The sequence below is a fragment of the Anopheles merus genome, chromosome 3R (genome assembly GCF_017562075.2).
Source record: "Anopheles merus strain MAF chromosome 3R, AmerM5.1, whole genome shotgun sequence".
NCBI classification, from domain to species: domain Eukaryota; kingdom Metazoa; phylum Arthropoda; class Insecta; order Diptera; family Culicidae; genus Anopheles; species Anopheles merus.
Genome location: NC_054084.1, coordinates 42,429,776 through 42,453,172, shown reverse-complemented (window position 1 = coordinate 42,453,172; position 23,397 = coordinate 42,429,776). Strand labels below are relative to the sequence as shown.

General features: G+C 46.3%; 1 protein-coding gene across 5 annotated transcripts in view; it reads right to left on the bottom strand.

Annotated features, from left to right (window-relative positions):
• The window catches only part of LOC121597343 (myb-like protein Q), a 28,505-nt gene extending 5,662 nt beyond the window's left edge, over nt 1–22,843 (bottom strand). The window contains exons 1-9 of one of the 5 annotated variants that reach the window (XM_041923043.1): nt 22,753–22,843; nt 4,698–5,078; nt 4,300–4,618; nt 3,942–4,205; nt 3,757–3,843; nt 3,464–3,682; nt 3,105–3,369; nt 1,184–1,871; nt 21–1,069 (exon numbers count right to left, since the gene is read on the bottom strand). In XM_041923043.1, coding sequence (XP_041778977.1) covers nt 21–1,069; nt 1,184–1,871; nt 3,105–3,369; nt 3,464–3,682; nt 3,757–3,843; nt 3,942–4,205; nt 4,300–4,404 — 2,677 coding nt within the window. In that variant the 5' untranslated portion in view covers nt 4,405–4,618; nt 4,698–5,078; nt 22,753–22,843. Of the gene's footprint in view, nt 1–20; nt 1,070–1,183; nt 1,872–3,104; nt 3,370–3,463; nt 3,683–3,756; nt 3,844–3,941; nt 4,206–4,299; nt 4,619–4,697; nt 5,079–8,401; nt 8,636–19,454; nt 19,879–22,752 lie in introns of those variants that run through there. The other 4 variants (XM_041923046.1, XM_041923042.1, XM_041923045.1 and 1 more) reach the window with 4 other exon arrangements.
• Nucleotides 22,844–23,397: the final 554 nt, after the last annotated feature.

The window sequence follows — 23,397 nt, the reverse complement described above, 5'->3', positions numbered from 1 at the left end:
GCTTGAAATCGTTTCCTTACCGTTAAAATTATGGAATGGCGGTAGTCCATTCAGTCCATTGTTCAGGTGGTTGCGTTTCTGTTGCTCCTGTTGCTGTTGCTGCTGCAGTTGCTGTTGCTGTTGCTGCTGCTGTTGCTGCTGGTGCAGACGAAGCCACTCCTCCTGCTGATCCTCCACCATGTACTTCTGCCGCAGTAAGCATTTGGTGAGGGCTGGGTCGAGCTCATCGCTCGCACCGCCAATCATGCTACTATCACCGTTGCCGATAAGCCCGGCAGAGAGCTGCTGCTGGAAGCGGGCGACTTGCTGCAGAAGGTGCTGCTGATGCTGATGCTGCTGAAGCTGGTGGTGTTGCTGATGCTGCTGCTGCTGCTGCTGAAGATTTCCCATGTTTTTCAACAGCTCCTTTGCGTGCTGTTCGTTTGTGTCGTTTGTACCGCTCAAGAGATCGGGAAGTTGCGAAGAGGTCAAACCAACGCTCTGATTACCGCTACCACTGTCCACGCCCAGGTCCGTGCTGCCAGCCGCACTCGGCTTGCCGTACGGATCGAACGTGTTGTACGAGAAGAAGCTGCTATTGTCGTCCAGTATGCTTTCCAGCTTACCGTAGCGCGCGCTCAGGTCGATCAGTTCGTTGGCAAACTTGTGATTCATGATACCACCGTTGCTGGCGGTCGTGTCAGTGACGGACAGTTTGCCCATCGTCGCACTGATCACGGCCGCGGTGGTGTCCGTACCATCGTCCAGCCCACCGTACAACGAGGTTGTAGTCGAGGATGAGGAGGCGACCGGGGCAGTACTTTCGCTGTCCGCCTTTTCATCGCCCATCGACGAGCTCGACGATGGCGACGAGGAGCTGCGGTTCGAATCCGCGGCGTCCCCATCGGTGGCGGCTGGTATGGCATTCGTTTCACATGCGTCGGTCTTACTGGCGACAGCGTCACCAACGGATGCACCAGCGTCTATCACATTGCTGTCACCATTGTTAAGCGTATCGACAAACGCACCGGGGGTGCTCTTACCACTAGCCGTCTCACTGTCCACTCCGTTCCGGGAGGAAGCCGAACTACTGCAAAAAAAATAGAAGAAAAACATTAATTAACACACACGTAAGACATAATATAAATTTCGTTTTCTCATATCCACAAGCCCTCGCATCGTGATCCACCCCAGGACGACATACCTTAACGAAGGCGAATCCGTTTTGCCATCATTGTCCGACGACAGTGCGTCATTGTCCAGATCCTCAAAGTCCAGCTCGTCATCGTCATCGTCCAGATCATTATTGATAATATGGCCGTTTCCATTTGCGTTCCCATTGCTAATGCTGGTCGCCGTGGGGCCATTGCTGGTGCCGTTAGCTTCTCGCTTTTTGCTCTGTGGTGGTTGCTGCTGTTTCTGCTGCTGCTGCTGCAGTTGCTGCTGCTCGCCGCTATCACTGCTACCCTTGAGCAGGGATTGCTGCTCTCGCTGTTCTCGTTCGCGTTCGCGCTGCTGCTGCTTCAGGTTTTTGCTATTGTTCTGTGCCTCCTTGCTGTTACCGTTCACAATCGCATGCTCGTGAGCTTCTGGGGCGTTGTTAGCACCGTTTCGTTGCTGCTGCTTTCCGTTCGAAGCCTTGCTTCCTTTGCCGTTTACCAACGCCGCACTACCTCCCTTCGCAGCAGCAACAACACCGTTGGCACTAGTCACGTTGCTTGTACTATCTTTATGATTACTGGAATTGTCGTGACTATTTTTGTTGTTGTGTTGTTGCTGCTGTTGCTGCTGTTGCTGCTTGTTTTTGCCTCCTTTCGAGCGAGATTTCGTTTCGTGCTTTCGGTCGCTTCGGTTCGAGTTTTCCTTGTTGCCGGCGCTATTCCCATTAACTGCTAGAACCAATAAGAATAGAGCAAAATACCAATTAACTCTAGCACTGGTAGCTTAAGTATGAGGTTAAAGGGTGGGTTTCGGTAGCTTAGTAAAAGTATAGCACTTTGGTGCAGAATAATATCAAGGTGGTGGGGTAGGTAGGTAGGTAGGTAGATCGTTAAAAACAGTGCCAAACAGTGTATCCTTCTTCCTCTTTTAACACAAACACACACACACACACACACACACACAAAGACACATTTCGTTGTAGATTCACCGACACCGATACAGTCGAAATCGTAGATAAAATTACCAAAAAAAAAAATTACTCTTTGCAAAACAGGCTTGTTCAGAAAATAATAAACGAACATTTAGCAAAATCGACACCGAACGACACCGAAAAACAACGTAAATATCGATTTGTCTCATGATGCCAATTAACAAATCGCTATGTATCCAAAAATAAATAGAAAAAATCGCATGCAATGAGCATTGCCAACACAGTCAGTAAAATATCACAATGAAGTCATCCAACACCACCAATCATTTCACAATTACGTCATTCAACACCAGCACTTCCATTTTACTTGTGCACCACACGCACAAACGATACGGGCGAGGGGAAAGCATACAGCGTACAAATCTTCTGCTGTTGGTTTTGATCGGCTCCAAACCCGACGCCAATCCATGACCAGAGTGCTTAAACTGTTATATAACAAGAAAATCACTAGTCGTTAAAACGTTGTACGATTCGGGGAAGGAATATTATTGTTAGGACGAAGTCGTGTCACTGAACGAAGAGTCGTCGCGAGACATTACGCCCGGGATAGATCGATAGAGCGCACTCTTCTCACTTGTGGGTCACACTTGCAGTTGATGAATGGAGAAAATTCTTAGCCGCGCCCCGCGTTGGGAGGTTAATTCACACACACCTGTTTTACCGTTAAGCTTATTCTCCTTATTGCTACTTCCGCCGCCGTGCGCGCTGCCGCCAACCGGCGTCGTCGATAAGCTGGGCCACGCTTCTTTGCTCGGTATCGGTCCATTGGTAATGTCGCTAATCTGTTTGATATCACTGCCGGACGAAGTTTTGCTGGTCCCTTTGCCGCCGATGCTGCCGCCGTTACTGCTGCTGGTGCTGCTGCTGTTGCTGCTGCTGCCGCCGGACCTGGGCACACCACTCTCACCACTACCACCACCACTACCCGCACTACCCGCACTGCCGCCATTTACCACCAGCGAGGAGGACGCACCTGCAGTTGTTCCCGCCGCAACAGCCGCCGCTGCCGTCGTCGCCGACGCCGCCACCACTGCCGCCGCCGTCGACGACACCAGGCCGGCGGTCGGGGCCGCGGTGGCGGTACCACCACCAGAGGACGCCACCGTCGCCGCCGTCGCCGCCGCACTACCACTGCCGTTGCTGCCATGCCCTCCTGCTGCAGACGTCAGACCTAACTGCGCCTGCATGGCATCGTGCAGCCGCTTCTCGTACTCTTGATGCTTCCCTTGGTGCATCTCCTAGGTGTCGGGGAGAAGAAGAAAAATAGAGTCAAACAATGAGCATCGCTGATCGGGCGAGCGTTAAAAGCCCGGCTGCTCAACCGACACTAACCTCCTTCGTAAAGCTAGCCTCCTGGTCGCCGAGCTCGTGCAAGTACATGCAGTCCGGCTTGGGACAAGTTTGGTTTTTCATAAAGTGGCTACAGTACTTCGTCGTACCTAAGCTCGTCTTTATCAGTCGACCATCGATCATGATGTTGTTAACGCTTTGGATCGCCCTCAGTGCGTCGTTGTTATTGATGTACGTCACGTACGCCGACGCCGAGGGACCCTGTGTGTTAAATTACAAAAGTTAAATTACAATTAATCACGAGCCCCATTATTCTACGATCCTCCAAACTATACCTGCACACCGGCATACGTTGTACTAGGGTTGATGACCACTTTATGGATCTTACCATACTTTCCGAAGTATTCATGTTTCTTCAGAATCTACAAAGGCAAACCAAACGAATGAAGCGACCTTCGCAATGAATATCACGCACGCAATTGTGTGTTCACAACACCACTGCGCACACACACACACTGACCTCCGGATCGGCCAATCTGGGCGGCAGCCCCACGACAAACACCAGGTTCTTCTGCACCACCCGCACGTTCGCCAGGTGTTTGCGGTTTTCGGAAATCTTCGCTCTCCGCTGCTGGTCCCGCTGCCGCTTCTCCGCCTTGAACGCCGCAATCTGCTCCTGCGACAGGGGCGTAAAGTCGGCCGGGTTTTCCGGGTACGCCTTCCGGCACGCCGGGCACAGCTCGTTTTCGTCCGTGCGGATCCGGTGCCAGCAAAAGCGACAGATCTGGGCGCGTGTTGGGCGGGAAGAATAAAATCGAAATGCGACATTAATACCGATGATGTAGCGGGGGCAGAAGTAGCAGCTCCATCCACATTACCTGATATCCACAGGTACAGGGGTAGAAATTCAGATCGTCCACCTCTAGCGGCTCCATGCACAGTGGACACTCGACCTGCTCATCGCCGCTGCTGTTGTTCATCATGCTGCTAATGATGACCAACGTTGGCTACGCGGAGAACAAATCTAGTACACGCAGTGATCAGTTCCGAATCACACACACACACTGATATACTTTTAGCCGATAATTCACCACGGCGAAAACAGCTTCACCAGCGTTGACAACGAAGAGCAAATGTCACTTCTGCTTAGGACGCAACAAATGCGCCCCTCGGGTTGATGCACGTAACACGCGACACCTGGAACAAAAGAAAAACAAATTAACGCAATGAATAAACATCCAGTGCACAATCATAATGATATGTCAATGTTACCTACCAGAACAAACAGTACACGGCAATTGTTTTCTTCCTTCGCTGCCAGCGGAAGGAGAAAAACGATCGCTGCGCGCCTTACAGAATCAATCAACGGTCGCTCGCTAACGGAGCGGAATCACTTTGCCACAAATACTGCTGGGTAGAGAGATGGGCTGGTCGGTTGGCAGGCCCGGGATCGGGTATCGATCACGGGAGGCTGTGTCGATGCAACAACACCAGCACGCACACGCAGCCTATGACTGGGCGGAACCTGTAGCCTGGAACCTGTATCTTGGAAGCGATACTAATGCAAGTTGTATCGGTTCGGTAGTTCGACCGATTGGACACCAAAACTGCGTTTCTTCTTTCACCACGCGATTATCTTAGTTTGTACAAGTTTAATCTGCAATGAAGGAATGGGAAAAAAAGATTAGTCAAGGCTACGGTGAGCAAATTAATTGTGCATAAGATTACACGACGCATATGTACACTAAATAAATAGACAAACAAAAAAAAACACTTTTCCTCCCAGCATTCGTAACACCGCATCACCGATGGCCCCTTGTGCTTGCTTGCTTGCTCTAAAAATATTCTCATTTGTAGCAGTAATATGCAATCGCCGCAATCGTTTTATGTTTTATAAATGGCCACACCACTCTTCTCGGCCATCGAGCGAGCGAGAGGAAACGTACTACTAATAGACAGACCGTAACCGTTTGTAAAAGTAGAGACAGACACCACCGCCACAACAACAACAAACAGGGGTGCTCGGTTCTCGAAATCCGACCTACGAGTAAGAGTTAAATATAGCTCATGCCAAAAAACTAGAAACAAACTCGAAAGCTCGAAAGCAAACCAAAAACCGACCGATTCGACCGAAATCCCTTGACCATCATTTACGCTCGCTCTAATCGTTGGACGGCACAGCACAGCATATTAGTTTCGAAGTTTTCCTCTCAATATACACGCCGGTGGTTCATTCTTATAATAACACACCACACGCATACAACAAACACGTGTAGGTTTTCTTGTCTTATCGCCATTGTGTCAGGTTGGGACGAGCATTTTCGACTTTGTATTCGACGAGGGCAACTATTGCACGATTGCAGCAGAACGGAGGAAATTGATGTTGTGTTGGCTGCATTGATGTTTGCACAACGAAGGGGAGAGAGAGAGACAGTCAGAGCGCGTCGAAATGGCTGGGCATATTTGTGTTGTGATAGTGACTGAAATGATTGACGTGTCTTTGATCAAGTTGGTACTGTTCACCTTCGAAGCTTCTGGACCTCTCAAGGTATATTTCATGACGATTCAAAAAACGTTTTCTATTGCACTTGATTCAATGTTGTTTGATTTACAAATTAAGGCAAATAATTAAAAAAAACAGTAATCAAATCTAGGTCCACTAGTACCCATTAAATCAAGTGCTGAAACCTTCTTTTCAAACCGCTAACCATCAAATGGGACCAAGGTTAATGATTCGATAGCACTACAACAGCACTAGAGACGACAATATTGATTGTTCTAAGCAAAGAAATCCGCGTGCAGCAGCTTTCACTTATCACGAAACAATATCCGGCAGTTTAAAGTGCCACGTTGTTTCGCCCTCCGAAAAACGTTATTCTCCATCATAATGTAAGGTAGGTGCGTGACTCATGTCATGTCCCTCTCCCTCTGGTTCGCCACTGCTTGACAACTGCGAGTGCGGAGAAGGAAGTTCTGAACATAAAGGGTGTACCATTTTACAGCTAGACCTGTCCTTTCCCAATACAATGTGACGGGCGTGTGTGTACTTGTGTGTGTCAGCCTCATACCAACAACAGGAAGCAATCCGCAAATGATCTACGACGATATGCCCTTTAGTACACATTGCGGTAGTGCCGTTGTACACCTTCACTTTTACACTTTACGCCAGAGGGTGTTCGTTGGCATGTGCAGGGGATAGCAGCTAAGAGCCGCTTAACACACACTCACACACATAACGGACAACAGTTCGATTGGAGCAAGAGGGAGGTTTGGTCGTTATTTCGACTGCCATAAAAGGCCTGAGATAGAATGCGGGCATTGAACGCAATAAACAAGCTTAGTTAAGCTAACAAAACAGATTTGAGAATTAAATTCCTCAAAAGTTTTTTGATGTAGAGAATATTCGACGATTTCTGCAATGCTGCTGTATCGGTGACACACTACATTGGAAATGGAAACATCAACCGGATACTGAGAGGCAGAAGTTTCCCTCCGTTTTGCTCACTGAACTCTCCCATTTCAAGGTACGATCTCTGTTGATGGTGTAGTGGTTGCATCTGGCTCCGTTTAGACGCAGCTGATCCGTCCGTCGCCCCGAGGGATGGTGGGTTAAAACATACATACGAAAACCAACACACCACCACCACTACGGAGAACGAGCGCTATTCGTTTTATCTCAGTAGGCAAAAGTAGGAATTGCGGCCACGACAAGAAAAACGCATAATTATGGATCTTTGTTGCAGCGGGTATGGTATGGGGATGTATGGTTGGCCTTGGCGTATAGTATAACTGGCACTACACCAGAGCTGTTTGTTCTCTCTCTTTCTCTCTCACCACAGTTTTACCGGCGGAATTGCACATGGTCAGTCCGTTGCTGGGGAAACCGTTGGCGTTGGGGAACCGCTGTAGCACAGTTAGTATCCATGTTAATTTTGAGGAGCAACTGGACCTCAATCTTCGCGGGTTTGCTGTGCTGCGGCACCACGCAAGAGGAGATTCACATTGGTGCCAGTTCTTGGGTAACTTTTAGTAACTGTTAGAAAATTGTGTTCCGTTTGTAGTATTTACGCATTTAGCGCCGGCAATCCTTCTCCATAGGTCTTGAACGGCTGGAATTCGATGCCGCATGCATAACCATCGGTACAATCACCTCATTCGCCTTGGAGAGTAGTGCCTGCCTTGACAAAACCGGACCGGAGATTTGTTCAATGACCGCCGCGCACACACCATCGGGAAACTACTGTCTGCCCCAATCGCTAGCCCAAGCGCTGAACCGATCCGTGGGCTAAAATAGCTTTTCGCATCATCATCAACATCAACATAGCCTGTCTCTCGGCCATGCGTGACCGCAAAATCCGCCACACGAGTAGGGTGGTTTGTGCATTAGCTCTGATTCGTGTTACTTTTTTGTATATTTGCTCGTATGTGTGTATGGGCTTGTGGATCCCAACGCACTGACACCATTGCAAACCGGCCGTGCAACTCCATGAGGCCGTCTCTTATTGCCTGGGTACTAGGGGTGTTATTGCTTTACGGCGGGTGCATTAGCCGATCGAAACATTTCGATCTCAGCCGGCATAGGTCCTCAGCTAGCAGCCGGTTTTCTTGTGCGAATCGCGTTTTTGTTTTTTTTTTTTTTTTTTTTGTAAAAAGCGAACCAACTTTAACAAGGCTCTTATGACCTTTGCCACGGAAGCGCTTCTTTGCCACCACCACCACCACCGTCGGACCGTTTGCAGAGTGACCTCCATGTCGAACGGTTAAACAACCATTCTTAAGCTTACCCCAACACGTTTGCGATCACGACAACACAACACCACACACACACGAACAGGCGGTCCGACATAGACCAGAAGAGATCCGACACCGTCTGTACACCGTCAGATGCCCGCCCTTGAACTTATGAAACTGCAAAACTCCCACCACCTCCCGGCTCTTTCTCTTTTATGAAAAGTAAAATAATGCAAAGCTCCTGCTCACCATTGACACTCTACTTCTTAGCCTCGTTTCAGTAACCTTCGTGACGAATTTTCTAAACGACGCTTCTCCAACGGCTCGTATCGAAAAAGCAAAGAGACTGCTTCTGCGGGAACAGTATTTCCATAAACCACCATCGTCTTGCTTCTTAAGAAAACCCCTCGGTCTGATCAGCTCTATGTTTCCCCTAACAACAGCATCACCGCCTGCTGCTCCGTTGTGCAAAGCACCAGCAACAGCTCAAAACTGTCAAACGTGTCTCCCGGTGCTGTCTAATTGTTACCTTGTTGCTTCCCTTCGTTGCCCCCATTCACGCAGCGCAAGGTTGCTCCGTATCCGAAAAAAGGAATACCTCTCTCCGGCTTCCCATTCACTCCTCCCCTACCACTGTAACTCACACTAGCCTTCCTAAAGGCAATGGATGAGGGAGGAAAACAGGGGAATAGAGGTTGCCTCATGCATCGACAACAACAACACCTCACACGGAGAGAAAGTGGAGCAACGCAAAAGTGAAACGGCCACCAGAAGCGACAAGCGGCAAAAGAAAACAGGGGCTCCACCGTGATACCCCCCTCCCTCCCTCCATACCCCTTCCTTGAACTGCACTGAGACACAGGCGTCTGTCAAAATCAGCTGCTCGATTATGGGCAGCAGCAGGAGAAGGGCAGAAGGGGAGATGAGGGGCAAAATTGTCAAAGATTTGCGAAACGGGGCGAGTTTGCGTACACGGTACCGCGCGCACTTGTTTGTGTGCGACTGTGAAGTAGTAAACTGCGGGAAAGAAGGGAAACGTAGCAAAATACTACTCTACACACGCTGCTCGGATGCGCAGATGGCAATTGCGCACTTCCGGCAATGTGTGGTTGATGCGTGCGGATGAGTGTTGTTGTTATTGTTGCGCTGTGTAAAATCTCTGTGGTATTGACTATCTGAATTTGAACGAGAATCAAATTCGAATGGAAAAATCAATTTCACTGGAACAGGTATTGATTTATTTTTTGCCTATTTTACTACTGCAAATTACCCTCTTTTTGACGCACACACGGCAAAAATCTGGGAATATTGCTCGGTAGTTTATTTGGAGGTACTGATCTAACTTCCTGTGTCCACGATAAAGGCTTTTCTTCTCTGGTGACTAGTATTTACCCACAACACAAAAATTGTTCAACATATAATAGAACACTCCCAACGGACTTTCCCCACCCGCAACCCACCATGTATGAAACGTTACATTTACCTAACGACCGAAAGACAGGGCCGCCCCACAGAAGGTCATGTAAGCTCGTCACTAATTACCAAAAAAAAAACACCCTCTAATTTCCTGCACCAGGTGAAACTTACGCAACGAAAATTACCAAACAAAAACGAACTAGGTAACTTGGAATTGTAACTTAATTAAGTGCAGCAACAGGATTTAATAATTGCTTCCTGCCATCAAAACCACCACACATTCCGACGGTCACAAATATCCGGTCCGTCAGTAATTCGCCCCAAATGTATCCTCCACTGAATGTAATGGTCAAACAGCAAGCGACAAGCGTGGCCGTTTGTTCAGAATGCACATAAACGTACAATTTAAAACTGCTCCTCTCTCCTCGATTCGCGAGTGAATTACCTCCAGTTGTCCCTCCTCAAAAGCCGAAAACAACTCTTCTGTCACGGTAAGTGTCTCTTTTGCTGCTCGTTTTCTCGTCGCTGCACTCACCCTCCCACCCAGAGCGCACCGGATCCGAGTTGTGCAATGGCAGAATGACATTACAAAACTGCATTGTGTGCCAGCAGCAACGGGTACCATCATTTTGCATGCCATCGTTCCTACCCAGCCAATATTCTTCATTTCGCATCCAATCCCAGTAGCTGTGTTGTCATTGGCCAGTGCAGTGTCCTGCTGGTTTTGCTATGGCAACCCACATCCAACCTAACCTACATACACTACAGAGTGCAGAGAGCGGGCAAGACAAAAACAAATGAACTGCAGCACACCGTTCGAACCGTCATCCACGTCGTCCACGTCAGTGCTTACGACACGGCAGCCGTTTGGCGAAGCGCACTCTCGCCACACACAACAACCCCCCGAGCAGATATGGACACACGGAAAAACAACAACAAAATACACTCGCAAATCGAACAAATCGAGCTACCACTGGCCATCACTACTCTGCGTTGGTTGGCACTCTCTCTCTCTCGCTCTCTCGCTCTCGCGGCCACATTAATGTACAGACCCCGCTGAGAATGCACCCAAACAACGAGACACACTCTATTGCAACTTTTACAACCGAAAACCCCATCCAATGCCGTAACGTGCTCCTTCTTTTCTCTTGTGTGTGTCTGTGTGTGCAACTCTTTACAGGATGCGCAATGGATTTGCCTCCGTTCTTGCGCTCTCTGTCCCTCATTCGGTGCATAATGTAATAATTGCACTGTCTATTGCCATCCTGTCTGTCCCACTACACACACTGTGTGCTATGCGAGTGCGCGTGTGTGTGTTTGTTCTGGAACATTGCTAACGCTTGTTGGGATGTGAGAGATTTGACAACGAGAGCGATGAAACATTCGTACGAGCACTCTGACAGACAGGCGGAATGTTCCATAACTTTTCGCTACAGTGTACACCTTATCTTTGGAGCAGCATGTTTCAAAAATCTAGATACCAGACGACATCTTATCTTTACCAAATCTCATCGAGCAACGCACACATGAAAGATTACGCACACACAAGATATAGTTTGCGATCTTTTTTAGGGGTAGATGTTTCTGGTTTCCGATCCTCTTCCGATATTCACACAATCCTTTACCTTACCCAACGCAGAGTGTTTTCTCCTCTTCGCACGATTTTCGGTTTGGCAAGCACCAAGCAAACAAAGCCACGCGATTGATTTATAATCAATAAACGAACGATCCAACTCATTTTGCCAACCGCTCAACGGTGTCGTTCAAGGATAAAACTTTGTTTACCACCATCCATTCATCTGTCCCACCATCAACATTTGCCACCGGTTAGGTAGGAGGGGGGTGGTTTCTGCGGTTCTCTGTCGCAATCAAGAAACGACTCAACTTTGCACGTAATGGTGCTCGAACCGAAAACCTGCCCACCCCACGCGACATGACATTGAAAAAAACATTCCACCTACTGAGTGTCGAGCGAAACCAAACACCAGAAAACGCACGCGCTCTACAGCAAATTTCCACCAAAATACCCTTAAATGAGTTTTGAAGCGTTCGCTCGCGCGCTCAAAAGGTGAATGGGATACGGCAAAAGCAAAATAAAAGATGGTTAGCATTTATCAAAACCTTTAAATGCTTTTCTGGACAAAGGACAGCAAACATACAGATTAAACTAACCTCAGGTTGATGTTACTCGAATCGATTGATCTCACACACATCCAATAATGCATAAAATAAAAATTAGCATTTTTGGTCGCCCAATTTTTGTGAGTTTTTTTCCCCACAGCACACTATATTTCTACATTTTGAACAGTATATTCGAATCACTTCACGCAAAGAAAGTAAATTTTGCGCAGCGGCACTTTGATTCGATGCGCAACAACAAAAAAACGCCATTCGTTCTGCACGAGCGTTTCTATTGCACACACGCGTCGCGCAATAGAACGGGTAGGCGCAAAAGTGAATGGCGTGCTCCAGGAGGTAATAGTGCTAACCGTCCAACGCAGCAAAGTTTTAGATCCGACCCTGTTGCATTTCATAGCAAAAAAAAAAAAATAGAATGCTACAGAACGAAAGGAGGAAATAATGTTGTCTTCAGTAAGTTGTCCTCCCATTTATGTTTTGCACCGGAATAGTTGTATGAAGGTTATTCTCCGTTTTAACCCTAAAAGATAAGGAGGTATGTATGTCGTGTATGCATTCGTTAGTTGAACCGTTATCAAACTTTGTACTCTTCTGGCAATCATTGCACACATCATGCTTCCATATAGCATTTCGACTGAACTGTTTTTGTAGACTCTGTGTGTACACATATGTTGACCATTCTTTCCCTACACAAAGCCACCATATAGGTCCATTGGAAGTTTATCGCTGCTCCATGTTTACAAACGACATAGATCAAACGACAGCAGATGCTTCGGTGCACATCCACTACCAGATTCATAGCAGTCTGAAAGCGGGTATGTGTGTGTGTGTATGCCACTAACTTCTCCTTTGCTTTGCTGAATGTTCGCGTCCGGTTTCGGACTCAGGTTGCCACCCTTGTAACTGAAGCAAGCAACCATAGGGCTGGCTCATCTTTCCACTTGGTTCATAACTTCAGTTTAAAATTGATTGTCGAAAGTGTGGCTCCCGTTGTTACCGCATTTTCACCTTCACCACACTGCCCCGGCTCGTGCGTATTTTGGTTGAGTGACTCTCCCTGTCGAAGCAAAACCAAAAAAAAAAACACAAACGTACGAACGGCACACCGAAAAAGCCCTCCACAAAATCCTCCTAAAGCACCGACGCCACTGCTGGCCCCAACAACGGTGTACTATTTTTGGTTGTACACTACTACTACTACTACTACCAGCACGCAGATTGGCGAGCCATTGTTTATACATTAAAAACCCAGGCGCGACTTATGATGTTAAAGGGAGAGTTCGACCAACAAAAAAAAAATGTGCGTCTTTAGAGAGGCAACTCGCAGCTGTTTTTGAAGGAAGATTTGTACCGACCTTAAACCCCGATCGCGGTACACCGCGGAGAGAGCTCGAACCGAAATTCATAATCATACGGAGAGGGATGAGAGAAAAAGAGAGAGTGTGTGAGAGAGAGAGAGAGAGAGAGAGAGAGATAGGATAGGAAAAAAAACATACAACACATGTCTAGGCGATCGGTCGACGTGTTCGATAGGGTGGAACGAAAAATCGAAAGTTCTTCACGATCCTCCACTCAAAATTGTATTGCATTTATACATGGAAGTCATAGCGATCTTGCTACAAATATAAATTAAAAACAACACACATCCATTCACCGTAAAATAGCAAACATCCGGTTTTGTTTGGAATGCCATAAAGCATACCACAAAACACATCGATAAGATATACCAGCTTCCGGATCCGGCAATAGGGGCATAAGACGCACTACTGAACAGCGTGGCGCGCCATTCCGGTGAATGTTGTTTACACTTCGAAGTTGATCGATCAAGTGAACATTATGATCATCTTAATCAGTGATGTCAAACTCGTTTTGGGTCGCCGGCCGGATTACAGTTCAAAATATTCTCGCTGGCCGCAATTGAGCGATGTTGGGTAGGTGAGAGCGGGGGGGGGGGGGGGGGTCGGAGATTATGTGGTGATAAAATTCAACCCTTTAATACCAAAATATATCACTTAGATGTTTTAAGTATTTATTCCAAGTTTTTGTTTTCTCCATCAGCAACTAATGACTAAAAACGATAACTCATCATTTTAGCACTATACCGGCAAATATTCGCAAACAATGTTGCCTTTTTTAAGGAAAAGAGACTGCCAACTTCTAGTATGCCTCATACAGATCACGCCTTTTTGAAGTGCTTGGATTTTTAAGATTTTTAAAGAAATCGGCATGATTTTTTTAGAAGCCTAGCTAAAGAGTACCCTCATCAATTAAGTGAAGAAAGTGATATTCCGAGTAGTATACATAGTTTCCGAATTTTTCAGAAAGCCTCAAAGTCAGAAAATAGGCGAAAATATGGGCAAATATGATTCCGACTTTGAAGAGCCGCCAGCAAACAAGAACTAAAACACATGCTACATGCCATCTTCGAGGATACCTTCCCTAAACAACCAGCAGTAACTTACTGCTCACTTCGTTAATCGAACTATTAAGACTAAATGTTGAAATCTTCTTTCTCGGTGGATAAAAATTAATACACCCATTTTTCCTGTCTCGTAATCTACAATCTACTTCAGTTTCGTTCAAATAACTGCCAAAGTTCTTCGCGGGCCGGATTCAAAGAGTTCACGGGCCGTATGTTTGACGTGTCTGATCTAAATGGAAATAAGAAAAAACTTGAGGCCCTAAAGCATTATCAGTCCATAAATGCAACGAAACAAACAATTGCATCCCATGTTACATCTGTTCTTGTGATGTTTTCCAAAATTCCGGCTGTCTGGCAAATACCTCGTAGTCGTCCATCCAATATATGCTCCCTCCTCATTCTCTGCGATCCGATAAGACTTATCGGATCAGTAAAAACCTTAACGAACCACACTCGAACCAAGTAAGTAGCTCTACAGCCGACTTCTAAGAGGTCAGGGAGCGCAGACGTAAAGTTGACTACAGTTGCGATAATTCCTCCCACCGACTAAGGACAAATGGTGAGCAAGGGGGATGGAGGTAGGTAGGTAGATTTTGTTGGCGAGGTCTGGGTGCGCGCGATTGCGCAAAAATTGCGTCTCAAAATTAAGTAACGCGGAATTTGTATGTGCGCTAACGTGCGCCGCGCGCAATGCAGACGCATCGGACAGAGCACACACAAACACACACGGCCACAGACCGCGCGTTGGAGCGCACACTGAATATTAACACACACACAAAGGGGCCGTTGACGATGTGTGTGATGTTTGTCTACGGGTACTGTGTCTCGCCGTCAATCTTGTGCTTCCCGATCATTCCAAAAAATGGGAAGGAAAAGAGGAACTGGTTGAAAGGGAAGGCCTCTGGCGGCACAATTGCATTCGAGCAAATGAATGCAACTCGGTCGCCACTTGGAAGTAGAAGATGTTTCGATTCTGACCGCATCAAATGGTATCCAACTTTAGGGAATTGCCAACTAGAGTGGAGTGGACTGGGTGTTTCTCTCTTGTCCAGACGCCACAGACATACACATGCATACAACGATGCTGTGAATAATCATTGTTATTGCGTGTGCGTGACTGTTTTTTTTTTTTGTGGTACGTGACTAACCCACGCTAATAGTGGTCTCGACGAATTTGCGCCATTCAAACTAAACGTCAATCAGACGCGACCGCGACGGTGCTGGGTTACGGAATCGATTGCGTTTAAGCTTCTGTCACTGGCGCGTACCAATAGCGACCAGACTAGCCGCCGCAGCAACATCATACCCCTGTGGTTGGTGAAGGTTTTCAAGCTAAGCGACATCAAATGCACATTCAAACACGCCCACACTGCAACCCCAACGTTGGCTACATATGGGTGTGTGAGTTGTGACTCGTTTTTTTCGTGTGTGAGTGTTTTTTCTCCCCTCTCTTTGCCCCCATCGAGGGCTAAAACAAACATTTCGCACCTCAGTATAGATTGTTGCGCTCGCGTTATCAACTTGACAGGCCCGGCGTGGTAATTTTCCATTCGATGATGGACCATCGAAAACGGCGGATGTTAGATGGACGAAAGGGAGAAGAAAAAAGCTAACAACCCACGCTAATGTGTTTACAACGCACGGCACAATATCTGGAATTCCCAGAATCTGCAAAACCAGTTGTAATTCAGTGAGCCGAATGACACGATATAGAGCGAGCTGGCTATCGCGCGCGACTGCAAATTCAACCGATTCCATCCATGTATCGCAAATGTCAAGGCTGTTGATAGTGTGCTTATCAGCGTTTGATTTTTGATGATTTGTACGAAATGTTTTGATAAACCGAGCTTTATCAATAAACTGTGACACGGTCAATGCGTAATACACATCTACCAAAGGGGAAATAATTATCCTGCTTCTGGGAAGTTCCTCTTTCTTGGAAAATAACAAGTTGAATCTCCACTCGTATTGAGCGTTTGTTTGTCTCAGCACATTTTAACGCTAAAAAGAAAAGTCAAAGTTAAGATGCAATAAAGAGAAGAAGCTCTTGGGGCGCCTAAAACCCGCAAACATCAGTAACCGATAGTCAATGAGCAAAGCTACATAAGCTTAGAAGACATAAGTAAAGTTAGAAAAGGGTAGCAGCAACAGTAAAAGCTGCAAACAGAGAGAAGAAACCCCAAGCTCGGTAAAATTCAGCTTGACGTCTACACACACACATCCACTTGCCATGATGTAGTCATCTTCCGAATGGTCTACAGGTCCCGGAGGTGCATACAATGTATCATCCAAATCCCCAACTGCTGGTACGCTGGAGCCCCTGACGGATGAAGCTGAGCATAAAACCACATTGCCCTTTCGACATTGCCGGTTCGATCGATCCACGCTGCTCTCGCGCAGTTCCAGTTTTTTCACATGCTGACACGAGAGCGTCTGAGATGGAGAAGGATGCATTTTATGTGCTAATGCTAGACGGAGCGATCGCAGAACGTTTGCTGGAGTTGGTACAAAAGTTGTTTCTTTGTGTTCTGGCCCCAGGAGTGGATGGAAGCGTACCAACAGAAACAGCAGGCACTTCTCACCCAAGATTTGCTTCATTTCTCCCATTCATTGGTAATTCTATCGCAATGGTATGCATTATTCGCCCTGCTGTGGCGGGGACAGGATTGCCATTTTAGCGGAGTTTGTCACGTACATGAGAAACAGTTTGCAAATATTATGCAACAGTTTCCTTTATGGCAAGTGTTTATTTATTCTACCAACCCGAAAGTAGGTGAGGTTTTTGTGGGACTTTTTACTTCATAATGGAATTATGGATTGTTACAGAAAAACATAATTTCATACTGCGTGAAATGAATCGTTATATGCAGCAGCTAAATCAGCTCAATTCATGCTAATAACCATGTTCTTTTTGTAAAGACTATGAAAAATCAATTCGATTTAATCCAAATTCGCCTAAAAAGTTGTTTAGACTTGAAAAAAGGCATTTCTTCCATACGATAAGCAAAACTACTGGAACATATAATGCTCTAAAGAAACATTTAAGATTATCTCCGTTCTATGGATGATTCACTGTTCAGTTGGTTTATGATCTTTTCCACAACTTCCCCATATTTCGACAAGTATCCTGCTGTTCCGCAGTAAATTCCTTAAGTAAATGTTATATCTCTTTTTGGGGAATGTGTGAATAATACACTCTAACACTCCTGTCGCAGTAGACGAGGATTAGAAGGTGACATTACGAAATCGTGCTTATTATTCAGTCAACTTTCGGGTTGGCTTTGGTTACAACAGCCTGCAGAGCTCTAATCCTTGTTTCCAAACACCATGTGGCATAAGTTTTACACTTCATTTCATTTGCACATCCAAATTTTGTTGCCACCCACGATTTGGAAGTTTTTTTTTTTTTTTGTTGTAGTTGGTCGGTGTTGTTCTCTTCTTCCCAGTTGTTCGGGGTGAAAGATAGGTTTTACACCGCACCCTGTTAGCTATTGTTACGTGCGAAACAAGACACGTTGCAATATTAGTGATCGAAAATGCAAAAACCAACCCAACCAACACTCCTCCACCCCGCAATTCCCAGTGCACACCAAAAGGCGATGAGTTTTGGTAGTACCCGGGTAATGTGCGTTTCTCCCCTTCTCCAACTTAAACCCAGCTCAACATTGACAAGAGTTCGATGACGTTTTGAATGCGATGGAGAGGGGGGAGGGAATGTATTTAGACGGATTTCATTTTCACTTTCCATCACGCCCAGGGAACGAAGGTGAAACGGCAAAAGCTCCGGTCGCTTGCTGTCGGTTCATTTGAAGTAAAATAACAACCAACAAACCCACAAGCACAACACAACACACATTGCTCGCCCAAAAAAACGCACACTCACACAAAACACCACCTTTACTGCCAAGTACACACACACACAACAACGCACACACTGTTTTACGGTCATCTTCCAATTTTCCAATTTTTGTGTTTTCACTTTCCCTTCGGCAAGCTTTGCCAACAAATGTTGCTTTTGTAGCTTTGGTAACTTTTTCTGCTTGTCTGCTGTCCAGGTTTGGAGGAAAGATGCTTGAGCCGTTAATGAAGCAAGGAAAACTCATCGGTGTGGCGGATGTGCCGCCTACTTTGAGTGCGCTGACCAATTTGTGTTCCTTTTTCCCAACCACTAACCTTGGGACGAGCGAAGGCGCAAAGGGCACCGGGAAAGTACGTTACAGGTAGGAGGAAGTTTTTGCACTCACTATTGTTTGCAAGGTTTGCGATCGGGCGATGGTTCAGTTAATCCCACACTAATGGAAACCCAACCGTAACCGAGACTATCATTAGGTCTCTGTTGACATATTAATTTGTTTTTTCCTTTTTCGTTAGAATGACGTTATAACAGCTGCTTGTGACGTTTCTTCTTCCAGGTGACTTCAAGAGCAACGACAGATAAAGCAGCCATCGTGTGTTTGTGCGTGTGTATGTTTCGGCGCAGCATTTTCAGCGTAGTATAGTGTGATACGATTAGCTAAAATCGAGTTATCGTAGGTTTTACGTAAATTATATAAAGAAGTATGTCTAGTACTTAAAGCTCTGCTAATTTCAAACGATTTATTCTGCCTTCCTCCCCGGTGAGAAGTTCCCGCAAGCAGGCTGCGATGTTGTACACTGATGATGCCACGTACGCACAAAAACCTGTGTATGCAACCTCTTTCTCATCTTCTTCTTTACAACACTGACTCCTACTCCGTGAGGTGGTGGAGCGGAGCGGAGAGGGGGGGGAGGGGTTACTTTTCGTTCAATTCTCGTGCTGCAACACAAAAAGGTGACTGTTTTATGCCAAACAATGCAAGCAAACATATTAACCAACACAAACACACATACACTAACACAGAGGCAAGTACCACAAATGTACGCACTATTTCTTCTTGTACCCTTAGCACTCGGTTTCTTCCATAGGCTGCTGGGTGCACTCGGGGACTACAAATCAACAACACATAAAAAGGTCATCACACGGCTAGAGCAACGTTCGCACGCCGTTTGCCCATTCCGTTTGTAATTATTCTTCAGCACGCAAAACAATCTTCATGGGAGGGGGTGGGGCAAAGAAAAACTTCCAATTCCAAGCGCCCACCGCCCACTCTACACAATCATCAACACAACCCTTTCGTGCCTTCCGTCTGACGCACTGATGACGGTCTTTTTCCAGGAACGCAACGTTCTTAAGCTTTGTTTCGCAACCATTGAAGGGAGGAGGAGGCTTAAACCACACGCAAATGGTACGACCTCTCGCAAATGCAGCGCCACCATTGTTTTCGCTGATGCTCTTGGAATGCTTACTTTCAAACAATTCAGTCAATCACAGTTGACATTTAAAGCCACGAAGGTGTACAACAATCTCAACCGTGCAGCTCACGACGAATAGCAGCCATAACTGCTGCTTGGAAGGCGCACGGCACACGGCACGGAAAAAGCAGAACGGTACAAACAGGTACTACGTTTTCGTTTCTTTTTTCTTCTCTATTTCGCGCTCTCTCCCTCTATGTCGCTCTGCTCTCGATACTCCGTTTGCCACGTCTGTATGCGTGAATGTGTACGCGCGCTGTGGTGTTGCTGACATGTTGAGCGCTAGTGAGCTGGTTGGTTGTATGTTGTCCACAGAGAGAAGGCCAAGCTCCCTTTTCCCTTGTTTTCCCTGCGTTCAACCTGCACCAGGGGAAACACACACGCACACCGTACAACAAATATGCCCAAATTCTTTGTTTAGCGCAGAACTACTCAACATTCTCTTTCAATAAAGTGGAATTTAAAGTGCCTATAGCACACTTAGTTGACAAAATGTTTAAAAATATTTAGACACAATTCAACGGTAAGGTATTTAAAGCTTTTTTTTCTTCGACTTTTTTACACTCTTACGCTAATTCCAATTTGTAATATTTTACGCATACTATTCACACACACACTCGCGTACACACGACTTTACACACACATACGCACGTACGCACGCGCTCATATGTTCAATGCGGGTCGCTCTTTCGCATTTTCTCTCTCGCTCGTGCTCTCTCGCTCTCACATGCGCTCGAGTACCTAGAAAAGGGCAACCACGAAGAAATAGAAGCACGACACACTACTAACACATGCTCAAGTGTATGTGAGAGTGTGTGTGTGTGTATTGCGTACGCGTATGAACCACCACCACTACATGAACAACGAACAATGATTGTTGTGCGATTGTATACGTCCATTTTTGATTTCAATTATGTTTGCATAAAGTTAGTATGCTTATGCTTGAATCGTTTTCTATTTTTGTTTTAAACAACACACTACTGCATTGTATGTTTTACCCATTTTTATCGTGTTCACAAATTTCTTTTAAAAGGCCATCTATGTGTTGGTCTGTGTGCGACAACGTTCGTCCAAACAAGAATAGAGAGAACAAACAAGGAATGTACATACTATGCACACAGAGCATAAAACCTGCATCAAGTGGGAAGTGAAAGGCTGCTTTCCGGGGTGGGGGGGAGGGATACTGTACAGAAGATGGATGAAAAAGAAGACGAAACTCGTAGGAGTAAGACACTGGCAAGAAGCCGTTGTTCGTTTGTAGGGAAAACAAAACACAGCAATACAACACTTGCGCGATGGTATTGGTTACATCACGATATCATAATATCCGTCGTACACCCGCCACCCAGTGTGTGTCGTGATGGGACGGGAAGGGTTTTATGCGCTGCTATATTTTGCGCACACACACACATCTACACACACCCTCGTACATGGTACAATTCCTTTCCCCCATTTCATGCCCATTGTTTGTGCAGGGGTGTGTTTGTGTGCGAGTTGAATTGAATTGGGAAATGTTAAGGAAATACTGATCAGAAAACATTCCCAAAATACGCGAATTCATTCTTCATCTGTTCAAACACATCACACAAAACGACGAACTAACCAACGACTGTTTGTGTGTTTGTGTCTGTGCGCTGTGTAAATGCAATGGACATTTAATGCTGCATTATTGAGATCGTTTGCTTCGCCACTCTGCTCCTATTGGCGCTCACACGCTTTTCGCTCTGGCATACCAACCCCCCCCCCCCCCCTCTTCCCCTGTCCTCCTCATCCCCCTTGCGGCAGGTGGAATCGGATCGATGCTGAATCTTTCCAGAATGCAACCCTTTTTGCATGGGACCGTCTTTTGTTGTGTGTTGGTTGTATCTCGGTCGATGTAACGGTGCATACAAGGGAGAGGTGTATTGATTAACCGTCGAGGGTCCGAATCAAACACACACACACACACACAGGCGCGCGCATACTAACACTCATACAGAGTGGGCCATTTTTTGCTTCCCCTTCTCTGCGCACCGCATCTTTGTGTGCTTGGGCAAGATTTTAAATTGATTTTTGATAGCCGTTTGCAGATTGGGAAGAACAGGATTTCCACATTTCCACACATCTGGATTATTTGAGCATTTTAGATTCACAATTTTTGAACGAAGTAGTGCACCAGCAGCTGCCTGACATGCCGTCGGGTTGGTAATGCTTCAAGTTGTTGCATCCATTTCTATCGATTTTCATTTCCTTCTACCGTACGTGTACTCCATCAGTATGGGTTGCGAATGAAATTCGGAAAAGCCGATTGTCGTCTCATCTTTCCTTCAGCATAACGAACCGTTGGGATTCCGGCACAGACCATTAGCATACAGAAATCACTAGAAGAAATATATGTGTTTCACCAATGCACACACGCACAACGTTCCTTTGGTACAAGTGCTATTTACACAAAAATTCACCAATGCACACACTACGGACGACGATGATGACGAACATTCACACAAAATTGCCACCCTTCGCTCCCCGTAGCGTAACACACACGCACGGTGGTATCCACTCTTCGCTTGGCTGTGTGGCGTGGGGTGGTCACCCGTTGTTGCTCTTGCTGCTTTCCGACTACGTGTGTACTACACAACCATCATCATCAGCATCATCGTCATGATCATCTGTGGCTGCGCTACACACTACGGACAATCGGTTGACTCTCGCACCCGAGACGGCCGAGACGAGGACGTAATTGCCACCGCCTGCTCTTTGCTGCTGCTGCTGCTGCTGCAACCGCGTAGACCGATGGGACGAACCCAGGAGGCTAGGCGGGGATGGAGGTGGTAGACGCGAACACCGTCCCAAGTGAAGGAGGGCGAAAGCGGATCACACAATCGGAACGACGGTTCCGTCGTCGTCATCGCCATTCCCTCACAAAGAGCGTACGAACCGTTGGTCCGCAAATGACGAAAAGAGACAGCTAACATTACCAGCAACAGCAACAGCAGCAGCAAATGATAGAGTGTGCGCCAGCCCACCAGTTGACGAAAAGAGACAACCTCTGCCGTACTGTATTGTACGTAAGCGGACAGGCAGCGTGCAGCAAGCGAGATAGGTGAGAGGGAGACGATGAATCCGAGCTACGTAGAGCAAAAAAATACTTCGAGAGCCGTCCACCATAGCGATTTTTTTTCTTCGTGCTCTATACAAGGGGTCACATTTTAAACTGCCTTTTTGGACACTTTCCAAACACTTCCTCCACCGTACTCGATGGTTTTCGCACGCAGCTCACCGTGGTGCACCGTTTGAACACAGTTTTAATTACCTGATACGCAAATATGCAAGGTAAAAAGCAAAGATTTTCAGCCAGGAAAATCGAACGAACTCCGCGAAAGATGGAAAAATACCCAAGTGACGAGTTTTGACATCGTTTGCCAAGACGACTCCCGCTGTCAAACGGCATATTTCCCAGAAAGCATTTTTCTGCAGCGTCGTGCTGAATAACCGTTCAAGTAGACGTAGAGGGACAACGTCTCGCGTGACAATGGCGCACTGGTTTTTGATCACCCGGGCAACCTTCTTTTTTTCTTTAAAATCAGGTCTAAAATACACAACCCAAGGTTTCCTCCAAGGTCCAAGAAAGAGAACAGGTCGAAGCGCTTAGAGTAAATTGACAGAAAGCCATGGAAAAATTTTGACAGTTAAAGTGAACATTGTTTATGTTTAGCGATGAACGTTGCTATGGAGTGAATGAGAGTTTTGTTCAGCATTTTACATTCAATGCCTGCTAGAATATTTGAAGAATTAGAATCCGATTAGAATATTACAAGACTGATACAATCCAAGGATCTCATTTATCATTCGTAGCCGGGTTATAAGTAAATGACGGTATGCATATTGTACCAGTGTGTGTCGATTCGATGTTTCATTTTACTCTCAGTGTTCAATTGAAAGTAAAAAGGACTTCTTT